At 40.0% G+C, this 20,438-nt stretch overlaps 2 protein-coding genes across 7 annotated transcripts in view; one reads left to right on the forward strand and one right to left on the reverse strand.

Annotated features, from left to right (window-relative positions):
- The window catches only part of WASHC4 (WASH complex subunit 4), a 74,404-nt gene extending 59,392 nt beyond the window's left edge, over positions 1–15,012 (forward strand). The window contains exon 36 of one of the 4 annotated variants that reach the window (XR_010835904.1): positions 12,730–15,012. The gene's annotated coding sequence lies outside the window, so the exon portion shown is untranslated. Of the gene's footprint in view, positions 1–4,214; positions 4,289–12,729 lie in introns of those variants that run through there. The other 3 variants (XR_010835901.1, XR_010835902.1, XM_067010021.1) reach the window with 3 other exon arrangements.
- APPL2 (adaptor protein, phosphotyrosine interacting with PH domain and leucine zipper 2) overlaps positions 4,802–20,438 on the reverse strand; it is a 54,141-nt gene continuing 38,504 nt past the window's right edge. For 2 of the 3 annotated variants that reach the window (XM_059081750.2, XM_067010022.1), the window contains 10 exons: positions 20,029–20,071; positions 19,887–19,943; positions 19,698–19,786; positions 14,845–15,003; positions 14,632–14,684; positions 12,801–12,975; positions 8,619–8,655; positions 8,258–8,398; positions 7,429–7,476; positions 4,802–5,936 (listed from right to left, as the gene is read on the reverse strand). In XM_059081750.2, the coding sequence (XP_058937733.1) occupies positions 5,802–5,936; positions 7,429–7,476; positions 8,258–8,398; positions 8,619–8,655; positions 12,801–12,975; positions 14,632–14,684; positions 14,845–15,003; positions 19,698–19,786; positions 19,887–19,943; positions 20,029–20,071 (937 nt within the window). In that variant the 3' untranslated portion in view covers positions 4,802–5,801. The remainder of the gene's footprint in view (positions 5,937–7,428; positions 7,477–8,257; positions 8,399–8,618; positions 8,656–12,800; positions 12,976–14,631; positions 14,685–14,844; positions 15,004–19,697; positions 19,787–19,886; positions 19,944–20,028; positions 20,072–20,438) is intronic. The other variant, XM_059081751.2, reaches the window with a different exon arrangement.

Genomic DNA, 20,438 nt, shown 5'->3' on the forward strand with positions numbered 1-20,438 from the left:
TTGCAACAAGAAAGGCTGCAACAGTGAGAGGCCTGCACACCACGATGAAGAGTGGCCCCCACTTGCCGCAACTGGAGAAAGCCCTTGCACAGAAACGAAGACCCAACACAGCCAAAAAAATAAATAACGTTTGCTTTAAAAAAAAAACAAAAAAACATATGATCATCTCAGTAGATGCAGAAAAAGCTTTTGACAAAATTCAATACCCATTTATGATAAAAACTCTCCAGAAAATGGGCAAAGAGGGAAACTAAACATAATAAAGGCTATATATGACAAACCTACGGCAAGTGTCATATTCAGTGGTGAAAAACTGGAAGCATGTCCACTGAGATCAGGAACAAGACAAGGATGTCCACTCTCACCACTCTTATTCAAGACAGGTTTGGAAGTTCCTAGCTACAGCAATCAGAGAAGAAAAAAAAATAAAAGGAATACAAGTTGGAAAAGAAGAACTGTCACTGTTTGCAGATGACATGATACCATACATAGACAATCCTAAAGATGCCACCGGAACACTACTAGAACTAATCAATGAATTTGGTAAGGTTGCAGGATACAAAATTAATGCACAGAAATCTGGCATTCCTATACACCAACAACGAAAAGTCAGAGAAATTAAGGAAAAGACTTCCACTTACCATTGCAACAAAAAATACCTAGGAGTAAACCTGCCTAAGGAGGCAAAAGACTTGTACTCAGAAAACTATAAAACGCTGATGAAAGAAATCAAAGGTGACATAAACAGATGGAGAAATATACCATGTTCTTGGATTGGAAGAATCAGTATTGTGAAAATGACTATACTACCCAATGCAGTCTACAGATTCAATGCAATCCCTATCAAACTACCAATGGCATTCTTCACAGAATTAGAACAAAAAATTTTCCAATTCACATGGAAACACAAAAGACCCCCCTGCAAATAGCCAGAGCAATCTTTTGAAAGAAAAACCCGAGTTGGAGGAATCAGGCTCCCTGACTTCAAACTATACCACAAAGCTACAGTAATCAAGACAGTATGGTACTGGCACAAAAACAGAAATATAGATCAGTGGTACAGGATAGAAAGCCCAGAGATAAACCCACACACGTATGGGCACCTAATTTACAACAAAGGAGGCAAGAACATACAATGGAGAAAAGACTGCCTCTTCAATAAGTGGTGCTGGGAAAACTGGACAGCTACATGTAAAAGAATGAAATTAGAACACTCCCTAACACCATACACAAAAATAAATTCCACATGGATTAAAGACTTAAATATAAGACCAGACACTATAAAACTCTTAGAGGAAAACAGGAAATTCACTCTGACATAAACCACAGCAAGATCTTTTTTGACCCACCTCCTAGAGTAATGGAAATAAAAACAAAAATAAACAAATAGGACTTAATTAAACTTAAAAGCTTTTGCACAGCAAAAGAAACCATAAACAAGACAAAAATACAACCCTCAAGAATGGGAGAAAATGTTTGCAAATGAAACAATAGACAAAGGATTAATCTCCAAGATATACAAACAGCTCATGGAGCTCAATATCAAAAAAACAATCCAGTTAAAAAATGGGCAGAAGACCTAAACAGACATTTCACCAAGGAAGACACAGATGTCCAAGAGGCACATGAAAAGATGCTCAACATCACTTATTACTAGTGAAATGCAAATCAAAACTACAATGAGGTATTACCTCATGCCGGTCGGAATGGCCATTATCAAAAAATCTAGAAACAATAAATGCTGGGAAGGGTGTGGTGAAAAGGGAACACTCTTGCACTGCTGGTGGTAATGTAAATTGATACAGCCACTATGGAGAACAGTATGGAGGTTCCTTAAAAAAACTAGAAATAGAACTACCATATGACCCAGCAATCCCACTACTGGGCATATACCTTGAGAAAACCATAATTGAAAAAGAGTCATGTACCACAATGTTCATGCAGCACTATTTACAAATTCCAGGACATGGAAACAACCTAAATATCCACCAACAGATGAATGGATAAAGAAGATGTGGCACATATATACAATGGAATATTATTACTCAGCCATAAAAAATGAAATTATTTGTAGTGAGGTAGATTGACCTCGAGTCTATACAGAGTGAAGTCAGAGAAAAACAAATACCATATGCTAACACATATATGTGGAATTTTAAAAAAAGTTCTGATGAACGTAGGGGCAGGACAGGAGTAAAGAGGTAGACGTAGAGAATGGACTTGACATGGGGAATGGGAAGGGGAAGCTGGGACAAAGTGAGAGGGTAGCACTGACATATATACACTACCAAATGTAAAGTGGATGGCTAGTGGGAAGCTGGGAGATAGCACAGGGAGATCAGCTCGGTGCTTTGTGATGACCTAGAGGGGTGGGATAGGGAGGATGCGAGGGAGGCTCAAGAGGGAGGAGATATGGGGTCGTGTGTGCATATGGCTGTTTCACTTTGTTGTGCAACAGAAACTAACAGTATTGTGAAGCAATTATACTCCAATAAAGATCTATTAAAAATAAAATGCATGCTTAAATCTTCAAAAAAAAAATCTCATTTTCTACCCTCCCACCTTTCATTTACATGGCACTTGATGCGTGCATCAACACACATTTAAGTTGAAAGTCACCCACTCTTTCTAAACTTAAAAATTTTATTAAAAAATACGATGCATGTACAAGAGTATATAATATGTATGTACTGTTCAGTGAATGAAAATAGAATGCTTGTGTAGCCACCAGGTAGGTTAAGAACTTAACTGCTACCACCTTAGGCGCTCCCATCATTCCTCCTCAGGTCTCGGCTCCCCTTTCTACTGCAGAGGAAACCACAGTGCACTGGGCTTTTCTTTGGGGTTACAACCATCTATATTTTTAGAAACAATATGATGGTGTTTTGCATGTTTTTGTAAAGTTAATATAAATGTATTGACTTCTTCATTGTCCTTTTTAAAATTCATCAGTGTTGATGCGTATAGCTATATAGTTTACTTAGCTTTATTTCCCTCATATTGTGTTACATAAATACACAGGTATTTAGTCTGTAGGTTAGATTTGGGTTATTTCCAAATTTGGGATACTTTGAATAGTGCTGCTGTAACCGTCATTGTACGTGTCTCTGGGTACGTGTGTTGTTTCTGCAGTGTGTCACAAGTGAATCTCCTAGGTGGTAGGGGCCAGGTGTACCTGCAAGTTCATTGGAGAGAATGCTAAACTGTTCTCCTACCCCAGCAGTAGGTGAGATTATTCCTCATTGTTCCATCCCTACCAGCAGCTTAATTTCTGCAGTCTGTAGTCAGTATCTGTGTGGTTTTAATTTGCATTTCCTTGATTTTTATATGATTGAACATATTTCTGTTTAAGAGCCCTTTTTATTTTTTATTCTATGAAATGCCTTCATGACTTCTATTCTTTTCAATTTATCTTTTTCTTATTGTAGGAATATTTTGTATATTCTGGATACTAATTTTTGGTGGTCATATATGCTTGGTGAATATGCTCAGTTAATTTTGTGTTTTCATTCTGTGTTTTTTTGTGAAGTTTTAATGTATTGGATTTCAGTCTTGGTTTTTCATGATTTGCAGGCTTTGTGGCTTAGTTAAGCCACATTTTTTTTTTTTTGGTGATACAGTTGATTTACAATATTGTGCTAGCTTCAGGTGTACAGCAAAGTGATTCATTTATATATATCTATTTTTTCAAATTATTTTCCATTATAGTTTATTACAAGATATTGAATATAGTTCCCTGTGCTATACAGTAAATCCTTGCTGCTTCTCTATTTTACATATAGTAGTTATATATATATATATATATATATATACACTAGTATTTGTTATTCCCATATTCCTAAATTTATCTACCCCATCCCACCTTCCCCTTTGGTAAAGTTTGTTTTCTTGTCTTAGTCTTTTTCTGTTTATAGATTTATATTACTTTTAGATTCCACATATAAGTGATACCATATGATATTTGTCTTTCTCTGACTGACTTCACTAAGTATAATATTGTCTGGGTCCATCCATGTTGCTGCAAATGCTAATATTTCATTCTTTTTTATGGCTGAATAATATTCCATTATGTTTGTGTGTGTATTTATATGTATGCACACCACATCTTTTTAAGCTAGTTGTCTGTTGATGTACCTGGGTTGTTTCCATGTCTTGGCTATTGTAAATAGTGCTGGCTGAATGTATCTTTTAAAATTAGTTTCCATCTTTTCCAGATATATACCCAGGAATGGGACTGCTGGATCATACGGTAGCTCTGTTTGTTTAGTCTTTTTGTTTTCTATAGGCCACACATTATTAAAATTTTTGTAAGTAAAAAGTTGATTGTAGTTTCTGACAATGTTCTCCTCCCATCCTGAACAATTCTAAGCAAGACTTCAGGGGACTGTGGCTCTTGAGGCCTGTCAGAACTTACTGATCTACTATGATTACAATATAGAAATTTATAAGACGTTAGTTAACACTGAAATCATGATTTTATGGTGTACAATTTCATACTGTTTTGACTAGCTCACTGTGTCTCTGATGGTGCACACATTATAGAAGTGGATTCCTCAGTTAAACCCTTTAACCTAATTTTGAGTTGCAAAAGTTATTAATCCACCATTTTAAGAGCAGCACCTTTTAAAAACTTGGCATTGAGATCACGTTATTCCACTCATGTTGCACAGTACATCCCCTCTGCTGTGATTTCATTATGAGGTCCTGGTTTTCTTTTGGGAATTAACTGTTAGAGCTACAGAACCAACTTTAGTTATTTTTCAGGGATGTTCTAGAAAGTAACCACAAAAAGCAAAAGAAATAGAAAGATAGTTTTTATTTGCTAGCTTTTATTGCTAGGTTAATTTATTACAAAGAAAATGGTATTTCTGTTGAACTTTGTTATAATTAAACATACTGTACCAATTAAAGATCATTATACTTGTTTCCTAGTGGGCTGGGATGCCTGGACCCAGACACGTCAGGGTGGAAATAGGAACTTTTTTACCGAGCCCCATGGCCAGCTGTGCTTCAAGGGAGTTTTAAAGTTACTTTGTCCCATCTTTATAAGGAGGGTCTGGCTCAGAAGAAACAGGAAGTGGTAGAGCTGCACCCTGTCCATGGTGATCCACCCCTAAAAACAGTATCTAAAGGACCATAAACTTCTGAATGCTGGTTCATTAAGGTTCCACTGTAAAACTAAACATCTTTCGTGGTACTCATCTGCTTGTCTTTTTATTGCATGACGTGTGAACAGTTACTGAAAGCAGACCTGCATTTCTGCTAGTGCTCAAGCCTCAAAGCACAGGGCTCATCACCTAACTGCACAAATTAATGCTATTAGGTCCAATTATGAGACAAACTTGATTATAAATATACAGTTTTCAGAATGAGAGGCACTTAAAGCTCATTAAGTAAATACAAAAATAGATTATATTAATAGGAAATATTTAGTGTTTATCAAATTATAAATCTAGGCTTTTACCATTTTTTGAAAAGATACTGGAAACTGAAAAGAGATGACACTGAAATAAAGTGAACAATGCATTTTTTTCCATAGGTCTGAGCGCTGAACAATGCAATCTAAGAAAAGGACTTACCACAAAGCACCTAAAATAACATTTGTAGATGGGTATGTGTTGTCAACCATTTCTTACTGTTTCCCTCCCAAGTCTCAATATCAAGGCATCAATAGTACGTTCCGCAAGCGGCTGTCAGCATTCTGAAACCAAGTGGTGTGCCTGTGTGTATCAGAGAAGTTGAAAACCCTTAAGGAGGTAGCTCTCCTTCCTGGGTGCTCTTCACCCAAAGGCGCAAGAAGGTTATGCTTCAGATTCTGCGCCTCTATTTTCACTTGGACTTCCATCATTGTCATCTGGTTGATCGTTTAACAGTACATATTTTCCATCATTGGTTAGTGGTATGGACAGCATTAATTGAGCCAGTGCTTCTGGATCCTGAAGTTATGGGAGTTTAAGAAGGAGAAAAGAAAATGCTTAAAATGCACTTAAAACCCCTTTGGCTTGGCTGTCAATTATGTTCTGTAATCTAGCCTCATTCCTTCTGACTCGTCTATGTGTGCCTTCAGGTGGGTCTCCTTGGATCTCTAAAGAAACCCTCAGTTGAATTACTTCCTCCAGGAACTAGGTCAAGTTTCTACCTCTCAGCCAGAATATCATTTGCATAGCCAACTCAGAATCATCTTTCTGGAAGGAGTCCAGAGAGGAACTTCTCTCACAACTTTGACCTTTGTTTTTAAACTCCATTTTTTCCTTTTACTCTATACCAAGAGTTGGCAAACTATGGCCATTTGGCTCACCACCCGTTTTTATAAATGAAGTTTTACTGGAACGTAGCCATGCCAATTCATTTACATACTGTGGCAGCTTTTGTGTTAACAACAGCAGAGTTGAGTAGCTGGCAACAGAGATAGTTAAGCTCAGAAAGGTTTATTATCTAGCTCTTTACAGAAAGTTTGCCAACTCTGATCTACACCGTAAAATACAAACTTGCAGGGCTTGCTGTGTTTTCATTATGTTGGTCTTAGTCCTTGATCTGTCTGCCCCTCCCTGATGGATTAAGAATTGCACGAGTGTGATACCCACTAGCTATTCAATACACATTACTATTTACATTAATTAAAAAATTGAAAATCCAGTTCCTTAGTCACACTAGCCACATTTCAGTCTGCATATTAAATAGATCTTTTCCATTACTGCACAAAGTTCTACTGGACAGTGCTGAACCAGAAGCCCCCTGGTTCACTGCTGTAATTCCAGGGGTTTTCTTATACAAAATTTAATCTCAAGAATGAGTTGGGGGCTTCCCTGGTGGCGCAGTGGTTGAGAGTCCGCCTGCCGATGCAGGAGACACGGGTTCGTGCCCCGGTCCGGGAGGATCCCACATGCCGCGGAGCGGCTGGGCCCGTGAGCCATGGCCGCTGGGCCTGCGCTTCCGGAGCCTGTGCTCCACAACGGGAGAGGCCACAACAGTGAGAGGCCCGCATACCGCAAAAAAAAAAAAAAGAATGAGTTGGGTAAATGAAAGACTGCAAATTGCTGACAGACAGGTCTGAGAGTCTTCATTTCCAACAAGCTTTCCAGGTAACATCTCAGTGTTGCTGGGTGTGTGACCACTCTCAGGAGTAGGGCCTTAGAGTGCGTGGTAGATGCTGAGGTTTGTACCAGCTTCATTTGAAAGAAAGGAAGTCTACCCAACAACAGCAGCAAACAAAAAACTGATAAAACAGTAGGAGGTGCAGCTAAGAACTCTACGTGTTACCAGTGACCGTGGAACTAGCTGATCAAAAACGCGTGGTAGTTAGAAGGCTTAAAAGGAAATCCCAACCTTGGCCACCCTGCCTAGTGAGCATCATTTCTCCTTTTGAGAGAAATAAGTGTAAAGGTAGCCTTTTGAGTTCTGTTAAACCAGCACTAAAATGCATCTTACCTTCTGAACCTCAGTGATTTCTTTTCCCAAATTAATAGCATAACATATCTGCAAAAGACAAGAAAAGTAGTGTTTGGCAAAGGCAGAAAAGGATAAAGAATTTTAGAAAGTAATGTGATTATGAGAGTACAACGAGGTCACTGTTTGCTCACGTCAGCATGGGGACAGAGGACCTGGCTCTAGGAGACTCATCACACAGGGCTCTGAACACTAGCGTCCACCTGTCCTGGTCTCCTGTTGCCGGTTTGTGCGTACAAAAAATATCCAGGTTAAGTGAAAACTGAAGGTATTAAATTGTTTAAAGTTCTTACCGGGATACTTTTTCCCTTTCTCTCTTAACCATATTTAACCACTGCACGTTCATACACAGTGGTAAACAGATATTTCCTAAAAGAAGGGTTGATTCATTCTGATTAATTCTAAGTAGTGAATGCAGTTTTTCATACTAAAGAAAGAACAGTTTAGATGTACTTTCCTGACATCTGCTTCCTTGGTTTGCTCTCTGAGAATAGATTTTCTCCATTGTAACTTTTGCTTTAATTTTTTAAAAAAGAATAAATTTGAGGGGGAACTGCTTTAAACATTTCCTGATAGCTCTACTAAACACATTTTCACCATTAAAGTTCTTCATTCACTCTATTTTGGTTGATATGTATTTTCCATAAGGAAATTATACTCCAGTTTTCTTTCAGTGGGGCCTTACTAGGAGATATTATTATCTAAACTACTCAATGGGGACCTGAAGAATAGTCAACTAAATATCCAGGGGGCTTGTGTATCTTTGTTTGGGCTGAAATATTATGGAATCTTAAGATGAAGAAAATAAGACCTTTTCGCCTTCTGAGTTGCTTTCAAAAACATATGCGCTCAGGGACTCTCCGCCTGTGGATTCGGGCATGCGGACCACAAAGCCAACCAGTCTCTTGTTTTCTTGATGAGCAGCAAACTGGGTGACGCTGGTGAGTTCAAACTAGAAAAAGATAGGAATAGACCTAATATCACACAACAAACTGGAATGAAAAAACAGACAAGATCATTCTCCATGGCAAAAGTCATGAAAAAAGTGCACTATTAGTGATGACATTTAATTTGGCAAGTAAAATTTACTAAGTGCCTACTTTGTGTTTCAGGTGGCTACAAAGGTGAATTAAGGAGTAATCACTAAAATTTGCATGCATGAGGGTACTTACATTGGCCCTTGTCACTTGAGTCTGAGGATCTATCAACCTGAAATTTTAAGAGATTCACTGTCACAAATGTTGGATAAAATAATACCCTTAGATGAGTTTGTACAAGTTCAGAATAAAATCACACAAAACCCCTCAAAATATGAAAATATAAGACCTGGTTGAGGGTGAGGTGAGATCGCTCCATGTGACATCCAAAGGGAGCATGTGCCATGATTTCTGCCTTTGCTGAACCTGTGTAGTTAAACCTCAGGGTATTTTTTTTTTTTTTTTTTTTTTTTTTCGGTACGCGGGCCTCTCACTGTTGTGGCCTCTCCCGTGGCGGAGCACAGGCTCTGGACGCGCAGGCTCAGCGGCCATGGCTCACGGGCCCAGCCGCTCCACGGCATGTGGGATCTTCCCGGACCGGGGCACGAACCCGTGTGCCCTGCATCGGCAGGCGGACTCTCAACCACTGCGCCACCAGGGAAGCCCCCTCAGGATATCTTTAATGGAAGATTATAGTAAATAGAGAATTTCACAGTATTTTAGTGCTTATCCAAAAAGGCTGCATTATAATTCTCTAGAAAATTCTCCAGAAAATTAATGTGGATGGATCTTACTCCATACAGCCTCCATCTCAGCACTTACTATCAGTCTGTTTCCCTTAAAGTACTGGATAAATGGATACTTCTAAGTTTAACAATTTTTTTAAAAAACATGGGGTAGAGGTGAGACAACAGTGAAAGGATCTTAAAACTATTCCCTATCAGTTTGGGTGTAGGAGGAGTAACTTTAAGAAGGTATTCTAAATAAATTTTTGTTTTGTTTTGTTTTGTTTTTTTGTTTTTTTTTTTGTGGTACGCGGGCCTCTCACTGTTGTGGCCTCTCCCGCTGCGGAGCACAGGCTCCGGACGCGCAGGCCCAGCCGCTCCGCGGCACGTTGGATCCTCCCGGACCGGGGCACGAACCCGTGTCCCCTGCATCGGCAGGCGGACTCTCAACCACTGCGCCACCAGGGAAGCCCCTAAATAAATTCCTTAACAACATTTTAAGCATCATCAGTGTCTCTGAGAAAATTAACTGCATTAGAGAATTTACTGTTATTTTATATATAGATAAACATTTCTACTTTCTAACACATGGTATTGTGTATATAATTATTGATTTGCTGTAAGTTTTGTAAGTGAAAGCAAAAAATCTGTTAAAAAGATGGTTATAATTCTGTTTATATGAAATGTCCAGAATAGGCAAAGCTATAGAAACAGAGAGATTAGTGGCTGGGGCTGAGCAGGCTGCAGGGGAAAGGGAATAACTACTAACAGGTATGGGTTTTCTTTGGGGGGACGATGGAATGTTCTAAGCTGTTTGTGGTGATGGTTGCACAAATCTGAATATACTAAAAAACTCTCTAAAGGGGTGAACTGTACAGTATGTAAGTTATACCTCAGTAAAGCTGTCCCCCCCCAAATGGTTACAGTTTGAAAGGTATGCAGTTATACTTGTTAAAGCATGGTTTTTATAATCAGAGGGCTTTAGACTGAATTCCAGCCTGGCTACTTACTTTATGATCTTGTGTAAGTCACCCTGACTTCTCTCAACTGCTTTGTAAAATTGGGATAAGAACCTCCATATTTCAAAGAGGTGGTTACGAAAACAAGAAAATGTGTATGGAATTTTAAGGTACAAAGCTAAATAAATTTTTATTTATCTCCCTATTAATGAGTATGAATTTAATGATTTTTAAAGTTTACATCATCAATTTCCCTCAAGTTGGGATAACTTTAAATATTTTGTAAAATTTTTCTATAAATGAAGATTTAAACCATTCGTATCATATTTTGTGAGTAACTTTTAAGTTTGCTGTCTACATCAGGTAACCTGGATTTGCTTAAGATCTGATTTTCTGTGTGACTTCTAAATTGTCTCACAACATGAATTCCCATACAAGGGTATGTATGGTAAAATTTACCATTATTGATATTTAACACATCACAGCATTGTACAACCATCACCACTATCCAGTTCCAGAACATCTTCAGCACCTCAGAAGGAAGCTCCGTACCTGTTAAAGCAGTCACTTCCCATTCTATTTTCTTCTCAGCTTTTGGCAGCTTCTCACTAACCTGCTTTGTCTCTATAGATTGCCTATTCTAGATATTTCATATACATGATCATACAATATATATGGCTTTTTGTGTCTTTCAATTAGCATAATGTTTTAAAGGCTCATCCATGTTGTAATATGTACCAGTACTTCATTCCTTTTTAAGGCTGAATAATACCCCACTGCATGTATATACCACATTTTGTTTTATCTGTGCATCTTTTGATGGACATTTGGATTATTTCTACCTTTTGGCTATTGCGAATAGTACTATTATATGAACACTTGTTTTCAGTTCTTTTGGGTATCTACCCAGGAATGGAATTCTATGTTTAAGTTACAGAGGAACTGCCAAATTATTTCCCACAGTGGCTGAACAATGTTATATGGCCACCAGCAATGGGTTCCAATTTCTCCACATCCTTGCTAATAACACCTGTTACTTTCTTTAAAAAAAAAAAAAAAAAATCCATAGCCATACTAGTGGGTGTGAAGTGGTTCTGGATTTGATTTGCATTGCCCTAGTGACTCGACACTGAGCATCTCTTCATGTGCTTGTTGGCCAATTATATATCTTTGGAGGAATGTCAACTCAAGTAGACATTCTTCCATTTCTTAACTGGGTTTCATCCATTTCTTAACTGGGTTTTTTCTTTGTTGATTTGTGAGAGTTCTTTATATATTCTGGATACTATACCTTTATTAGATAAATGATTTGCAGATGTTTTCTCCCATTCTGTGGGTTGTCTTTGCACTTTGGGGGATAGTGTTATTTGATGTACTACGGTTTTTCACATTGCTTTTACATATATTTACTCTGATCTTTTTGGTGGTGATTATAAGAAAGATTATCATAAGCTTTGTAGCTTATGAAAGCTTTCAGTGCCTATGAAAGGTCCAGGACATACTTAGAGAAAATCTTTACATAAATATAGGTTTTATTCATAAGAACCTCATTCTCAGTAAAAGGTTTATAACAAATGAAAAGGACTGATTTTAATAAATGGAAGAAACTATATTCTGATTTTTGCTGAAGTACTAATTAACTTTTTTGAAACTACCATTTACTGAGTAATTTCTATGTGCCCATCATAGCTGTAAATGTTTTACATGTATTAGCTCACTTATTCCTCATGACAATACTATGGGGTGTGGATATGGTTGTTTTCATTTTAGAGCTGAAGAAACCGAGGCACAAAGGTTAAGTAACTTGCTCAAGTTCATACAGCTAATAAATGCCAAAGTCAGGAATAAGGCTCTAAAGTAGTGCTGCTGTCCCACAGAAATTTAATGTAAGCCTCATATGTAATTTAAAAATTTCTAGCAGCCACATCAAAAAAAGTGAAAACAGCTGAAATTAATACACTTTAATAGGTTGAAAATATTACCAGCTAGGCACATTATTAAAAATTACTTTGCATTCTTTTTTGGGGGGGATAGTATGGGATCTTAAATGTTTGGTATGTGTTCTACACTTAAAACACTTCTCAATTCAGATGAGTTAGGTTTCAAGTGTTACATGTAGCTATAGTATTGTACAGAGCAGGTCTTAATGCCCATGGCGGCCACAGCTTGACTATCATTTGCCATCATTCATACGGATCTTATTACTTGAAACCACAAATCATGTAGTTAACATGACTTGGCTTCTTTATTTTCATCCCAACAAACATTAATCAGATTTTCCTTGTGGTGGTCTAGTTATCTCAGGCAGGCTCATGTTCTGTTTTCATAGTTTTAAATTTTTATAAATAGTACTCTCAGAGATGGAAGAGAAAAAACAAAAGCCCTTCCACTTGCAAGCTCTGAGATACAGAGAGTAACTCTCGAGTGATGGCATCTTTACGCCCAACAGGGTAGAATTCACTCACCACTAAAGATACCAGTTGCTAAAATATCAGCTCTTGTCTTTAAGGGCACTTCTTCTAGCCAATGTATCTTATAAAACCAAAATGTAAAAAAAACAGCAGAAACATGAGTAGCATCTTTGCTTAATCTAATCAAACAATTCTACTGTGAACATTCTAGATGGTTAAACGTGCTTTCAAAGGGGAATCAGTCGAAGCTGTAAGAAAATCTGAAAATGAAACCGAACGTACCTCAGAGCTTGACTGGTGACCATCAGGTGGGATTCTGTCATACGGAAGATGTTATGAATAGCCCGAGCAGCCAGTACTTGTCTCATCGCTTCGTAAATCACTTCAGTAGTGTTGTCTGTTTTAACTGCCATTGATCCCAAAAACCGAACTATAAACATCTGTTGCAAAAGAGAATCTGCAAGAGAGCATTTTCTGCTCAGGATCATTTCACTTCCTGCCTGTCAGTGCACATACCAGAGGCACTTGTGCTGGTCTGAGAACAGGCTGAAGACCTTGGGTTTGCCTTGCTTTCTGGAGGGCTTTCTACCAAAACGTCTGAATACTCGGCTTTTATATAAGCCACACATTGCCAAAGCTCTGAATCTCCTATTGTCCACATTTTGTCTGTTTGCAACTATTCATTAGACTAGAAAAGCACCTCTTTTTCTTCATCTATAAAGTGAAACCACATGAACATCCTTCTAGCATGAAAACTCTAGGTTGACTACATGTAAGTGGCAGTACATGCATCTTACCTTTTCTCTGAAAATAAGAGCTTTTCCACTAGACAATAAAAAATTCATTCATTACTTTGGCCCGCTGATAAAGTCCTCTTATAGAAGAAAATGTATTGGAAGAAAATAAGACCTGATGTTGGGTTTCATTCAATTCATGCACATCATTTATTACTGAAGTGCAGTGATGACGTTCCATAAACTAATGGGAGACTGCAGAACTTATTTGATGCTAATGAGCTGACAGTATTGGCTTCTTGATAATGGCACGTACGTAACCTGACAAACTGAATAAAAGCCGCCACAACTGGAAGATCGTGAAGAAGGTTTAAAAGATTTTTTTTTCCTCTAAGAACAATAATTCACTTATCTACCATTTGAAACTAAGAAGCCTACTTTGTCTTCACTTGTCCTCCCTATGAGTATCCTTGCCCCTAAAAAATAAGGATTAAAAAAACTTATTAGGAAAATATAACTGATATGTTTGTTGTAAATGGTTACTCCCATATGAAGCTAGTTTTTACAAGTTAGAAAGTTTTTTGTGTAGACAGTTAAAAAACTGTGGACTGTATGAGAAGTCAGCTAGATATAAGCAGAGAGTCAGATATGATGCAGAGCCTATTAACATTATTTTTTCTTTTTTTACCTAAAGCTGTAAGGAATGCCAGTTCTCAAGTCCTACTTTTAAATTTAAATAAGTGGCATTTCATTCTAATGACATTCTCAGGCTTCAGTCAAGGAGAGGCTGTGTTAAAGTGGGTCTCGCCAGCGCTTCTAAATTGCCGTGGCTGCTGGGAAGCGCAGCTCTGTGGAGTAGCCAGGTTATGGTCAGCTCTACTGAGCATGTTCTCTTGTGGACCTTGTAAGAATGTAAATCAAACAACAAAAATCAGAATCTGAATTTGAACAAATACCATTTTTTTTTTCATGTCATCTTCAAATTTAAGAATGAGTTATTTGTGTTTTGGGTTTTCTAAAATGAAATAGCATGTCTGTGACTCACCCAGATTTTATCCTCTTGGACTCTGTTTTGCAGTAATGTTATAGCAGATTTAGATTTGGCAGCATTTCTCTGCAGGAGCTACAAAAAGGGTATGGATGTGGCTCATGGTACGACAGCTGCAGGAAATCTGTCGGCCTCCCCTTAGTGTTTATCCCAGGACGGTCCTAACTGCATGTGTCCCAGTGAGTTTGCACAGAGAACACACATCTGTGGATCATAATTTCAATTCATATTTCAAGTCAAAGCTCTTTAGAACATGACTTCACATCTTATTTCAACGGCCCCGGTCATTTTGTGCCAGGGAAAGAATAAGTACACAGAACTAGCCACTTACCTTCTGTTTCTGGAAATGTGTCATCCTCAGTTTCACCAAAAGGGTTGATACGCCTAGGGGAATAGCCAGAGTCAAACATCCTGACAGTTTCAGCTAAAGGGACACGTGACACTAGAACTCTTAAGTCAGAAGGTGATAGTCTCTGGAGGTGGGTAGGGACACGAGACAAATTTATTTTCAGTTCTCCCAGAGGTAACCCCCCTTAGCCCATACCTGCTCCCTCTGTTCTGATCAAGGAATTCTGTAGCAGGAAGTACAATGTCGAACTGAATAGGTGTTCCAGGTGCAATTAGTTGTTCGGCTTCAGGTATAATGACTGCTGCTTTGGGAACAATCTTGTCATTTTCCACCTCTGAACTTTTCATGTTCTGGCTGGAGTACAAAATAGGAAAAAAAAATTTTTTTAAATCCCTTTTAACCTTAAGCTTTTACAATCAAATGAGTACTTGCTGAATGCTGATGTAACTTTTACACATAGATAAGGGAGAAGATTTAACCCACTCTACCAATAAATCTTCGTAAAATGTCATTCACGTCCATGGTTAAAATCCCTCAGATCTCCACATTACCTATAGCTTGTTCTGGTGCACAGCGTTCTGCATTGTTAAGACTAATTATTATATTACCTGTTAATTTCCTGTTTGTATCTTTCTCCCTTTGAGACAGGTTTTTGAGGGCGGGTAAATCATATTTATTACTTGGTACACAGTAGGCACTCAAAGACGTTAGCTGAATGAATAATACATCTTGGCCTGGCAGTCAACCACCTGGCTGTCCTTTCTCCTGAAGGTCTCCCTCTGCCCTCCCTTAATGCATCCTCCACTAGAGCTACACCAAACACCCGTGTGCTTCTCATTTCCAACTCCATCGCAGGTCTGCTGCTCACTCACTCTCTCCTGCACTTCAAACACCAACTCGGATCGCCACTCATCCACTAGGCCTTTCAAGCCAGCCTGACCCACTCCTTCCTCTGCAGTCCTGTGGTTCTTCTCAGCAAGCCACGAGGACAGTCTTGGATCTCTGTGTGCCTCCTGAGCTTAGCACTGTGCCCACATGTACTGTTTTGAGACTGTGGCACGTAAAAGTAGAGCACGTTCTGTAGTAATTAATCATGTGCCTCCATGTTTCTTCTCTTTAAGTGTCAGAATGCTGTAATTTAACCTTTCATGTTTATAATCTTTTCTCCCCAGCTAGAGTGTAAAAACCTTTGAGGGGCAAATCATGTAACAGTATTTTGATTTCTTACATTGTTTGAACCATAAGAAGACTCTCAGTATGTTTCCATTCATTTGATATTTTGTGTATCAGTATTTCAAATTTCTCAAATATGTCAACTAAATAGGTTGTATGGAACTATTATAATATCATCTGACAAATGAGCATAATGAATGGAAAATGGATACAAGCACAATAGACAGAATGGTAGACGGTCACTGCAAGGAGAGACGCTTAGTTTTAACCTCCGCTATTAACAGAAAAGGAAACTGAGGCCTCTAGAGAAGTTGAGTAGTAATCCTGAAGGCACTCAGTTATCTGGTGGGTTAGCCAGATCAAGAACTGAGGTCTCCTCACTGCCAGTACAGTGCTTTCCCACAGTGTTACACTGCCTCAGTAACCAACATGAATCACATCTGCTATATGATCCAGTCGTTAAGAGAGGAGTATGATATAGTAAGTGAAGCACTGGAAGAAGGTGTGAGTAGAAGCTTCAAGGGAAGGAAGGGAGTCCCAAGCTGTAGAGGGCTGTTAACACCATCGGGTGAGCTCTAACTTGACTCTGCATGAAGGCGGCCACTGAAGGCTCTCTGAACAGAGGAGTGAAATGATGCAAATTAAAGCATCACCCGTGATCTGCATGTCACCAACTCGAATGGACACTTTGGGATCATCGTCCTGTCTGGTCTCCCGAAGCATCTAACATAACTGACCTCTCCTCCTTGAAATTCTCCTTTCTTGGCTTGTGCTGATGCCACACATTACAGGTTTTCCTCCTACTCTTTTGCTGTTTCTTAAGTGTTTTTTTGCAGGCTCCTTCTCCTCTAATCCACATGTTGGAGTTCTTTAGACTTCAGTCCCGGGCTCCACTTCCCTCCCTCTACCCTCTCCCTAGCTGACCTCTTCTACCACCATTTCCATGCTGATGGGCTCCCAGTTCAGAGACTCAGCCCAGGCATTTTCTTTGCCCTCCAACTTATATCAGTTGACTACTTGACAACTCACTGGAATGTCTCACAAGTGTCTCAAACTTATGTCGTAAACCGAACTCCTGATACTGACTACCAACTCTTCTTCATGTCTTCATGGTGGTGTCATATCACCACCAACTGCCAAGGTGTTCAACCCAGACTGTGGTCATCCTTTGTTTTTTCCTTTCTTTCCACTCCACGTCTCACATAACAAACGTCCTACAGATTCTGCCTTCAAAGTAAGTCCCAAATCCACCTGCTTTTCATCTCCTCTGCCATGACCCGTTTAGGACACCATCGTGTTCTCCTGGACTATGGCTACAGACCCCTCACTGGATACCTGCTTGCCCAGCTCTGCCTTGTGTGTCCTCCACAGCAGCCAGAGCTGACCTTGGAAAACGTAAAGTGGATCATCTCTCTTTCTCTCGCTCTCACACACACACCCCTACCTCTAAAACCCTTCCACAGCTCCCCAAACCCCTGCCCTGACTTCCTTCATGATCTGTCCCAGCCCCTCTCCCTCCCAACCTCGTCTTGCTCTATGACCTCCCTTTGCAGACCATTGTCTAGTTACAGTGATCTCCTTTCAGTTCCTGAAAGACACCAAGCTCTTCTCTGCCATTCAGCCTCCATTCAGCTGGGATCAGGAATGCACTACCTCTGGCTCTTTGCAAGAGAGGCTACTTCTCAATTTAATTATCTCGACAGACAGGCCCTAAATAGGTCTCCTCATTCTCCATGACAGCACCCTCATCTTTAACATAATAGTGCTTTCCTGTATTTTAACTAAGTATTTGTTTACCTTTTGCCTGTCTTCTCCTACAAGTCTGTAAGTTTCATGGTCTAGCTCAGTGCCTGGACACATACTGGACACTCAACAAACATTTGTTGAATAGCTGGATAAATGAATGAATATTAGAAATATGTAACTGCAGAATGAGGGAAGGCCACACATGAAGTTTGCTTGGAAGTGAACGGCAGTTTGTTCCCAAGAACAGAGTTTCTCTGCTTCATTCTCCCACTGTCATCAAAACATCTCTTTATTCCTAATGAGCTGACCCTAAGAGAGATACTACCCCGCCCCTCCACTGCTCTGGGGCCATCATCTGGCAGCCACATCTGTCACCCTTCCGATCTTTGCATTGAATCAGCTGTCTGGCTAGTCATTTTTTTTCTAGGGATTCTTCTGTATCCCTTCTATGGGTTCCTTTCTAAGAATGTGATTTACTTATTCTATTGTAGAAGAGAGGAGAAAAATCAGTTACTGAATAAATAAATCTGAGCTGCAGACTGGTTTTTTTAGAAAACCAATCACACCTTCTGATTACACCCCAGAAAGACAGCATTTTAGAGCTGGAAGAGGCCTTGGAGGTGGTCTGATTTCTCTCATATCACAAAGTTGAGGAGACAGAGGCCCAGAGTGCTGACGGACCCACTCAAGGACATCTAGCTGTGTTCAGAGCAGAGCTGTTATTAAGACCATGTCTCCTAACGCCAAGTCTAGTGCAGTGTTCTCCACTATGTCCCTCTAACACTCGTGTGGCTTTACAGAGAGAAGACAGACACACTTACCCGGTACAGTGTTCACAGGTTAGCCCCACTGGCCGGATCTGTATTTCCATTTCCATTTATAAAGTGCTTTCCTTAAAGCTGCGCTTAGCAAGCATGCTACTTTTGTGTAAACCGTTACCCTTAGATTGTGGCACTCGAGTGTCAGACTTGTTGCCTCGTCCCCATTTTCATTCCCTTTGCTCAGGTTCTCATGTTCTGTTTCACAGCTACCACCACAGGGACATCCCGTGGGGCCTCACTGGCCTCCCTTCTCCTGCCCCACCCGCTCTCTCCCAGAGGGTGCCGCCCAGCAGTCTTTCCAGCTGGTTCTGACTGTGCCTCCCCTCTTGTCAAAGCCTGCAGTTCTGTTCCCCTGCCTGTGGCTCCGCAGCAGGGCACCTGATTCTTTCACCGTCAGACTCGGCCTATTCTCTGCTTTCTCTCGGGCCGTTCCTCCTGGCGTCCCAGGGCTGGCTGTGCGAGCGCTGGCTCCACACTGCACCGCGCTGAGACCCTGGGGAGTTACTCAACCACTCTGAGCTTTCTGACAACTTTCTTCTGGAGTCATTAGACAATGTCTGTAAAACATGTAACGGGACTCTTTCTACCATGCCACTAAAGATGGAGGCCTAATACAGTCATGATCTCAACTTGCCCTATGATGCCATGCTTTCATTAGCATAACAGATAATACAGCCTTCTATTATTTAATCAAATGGAAACTCCCATGAAGATGGCATTCCTGGAATAAATCCTAAAGCAGTATTCAAAACAAGAGGAAAGCTGTGTGAAAACGCTCACTATAGACGACAACAGCAGACAAAGGAAGGGGAAGCAAACTAAATATTCAAATAGTCGATTATAATAAATGGAATAGTGTGTAATGGGGCAATTATGAAAAATGTGAAAATATGAAAAATATATATGTGAAATAAATGAACATATGATAAGGCCTGCACCATAACATGGACACATAAAAGGTGATTTTCTTCCTTACTTTAAAAAAAATTTTGTTTTGGTTCCATAATTTTGTTGATGCTGATAGGAAATGTGGGGAGAACTCCTGACTAGCAGGATACTCAATGCACGTCCTATGTGCTCAGGCTGCAGCTGCATGGCCCAGGGGAAGGAGGCCGACATTGAAAGCAGACAGCTTTGAATTCTGACTCGGCCCCTCATTTGTGGTGTGAACATGGGCAAAGCATTTACCCTGTCCTGGCCGGAGTTACTGCTTCTGTACAACAGGGCTGAACACTGCGCTGCTGCAGGTGAAACCCCTAATACACAGTTCGGCTCCACACGAGCTAGTTTTTCCTGTCCTTTAGTTACCTGGGGCAAGGGCTTTCTTGTTTCTTTGCAAAACTTGTAATTGGAGTCACTGCTTGGAGAGCCGTCTGATTCAACTTGATGGCGACTGCCTAAAAATCCAGAGGAAGACAGGCTCAGTTCCAAGAGGTGGACGCTTACCTTTCACACTGAGAAAAAAGCCGAGATGCATGTAGGGCAGCTGTGAATTACCTCTGGGTTGTCAGTCAGGTAGATCTGTCTGGAGATGTTGTTTATTGCACATATCCACTGTAGATGACATTAAAAAAAACCCTGCTGAATCCCAAAGTCACCCACTATACTAGAACAGAAGTGAAACAAACAAAACCTTTACCTCTTCATTTTCCTTTCTGCTTTCTGCCTGGAGGATTATTCCCCTGAAATAAAGTACATCTAAGTAAGTGCTTCCTGGACCTCAGTGACTAAATATCTGCATGCAGCGGGCCAGGAATAAGATACACATGATTCTGCTCTACTTCTGCGAAGGCGTCGCTCTTAAAGGGACTCCACACCTGCCAGTCCCTTTGTTCCTCATCTCGTCTGTGGGAGGCGGGGAACACGGATTTTATCCCTATTTCTTACCTGAGGGAACCAAGGCCCAGAGGAGTTAAGTAACTGCCCGGGACTGTGACTAGAATCCAGAAGCTTCATTCCCCGGTCATTTACCATCACCCAGACAGGAAGGATGGTGTCTAAAAATGCTCTGCCATTCTGGGAGAAGAGATGGTCTACATCATACCAACA

Source organism: Kogia breviceps, chromosome 12 (genome assembly GCF_026419965.1).
Source record: "Kogia breviceps isolate mKogBre1 chromosome 12, mKogBre1 haplotype 1, whole genome shotgun sequence".
Lineage (NCBI taxonomy): Eukaryota > Metazoa > Chordata > Mammalia > Artiodactyla > Physeteridae > Kogia > Kogia breviceps.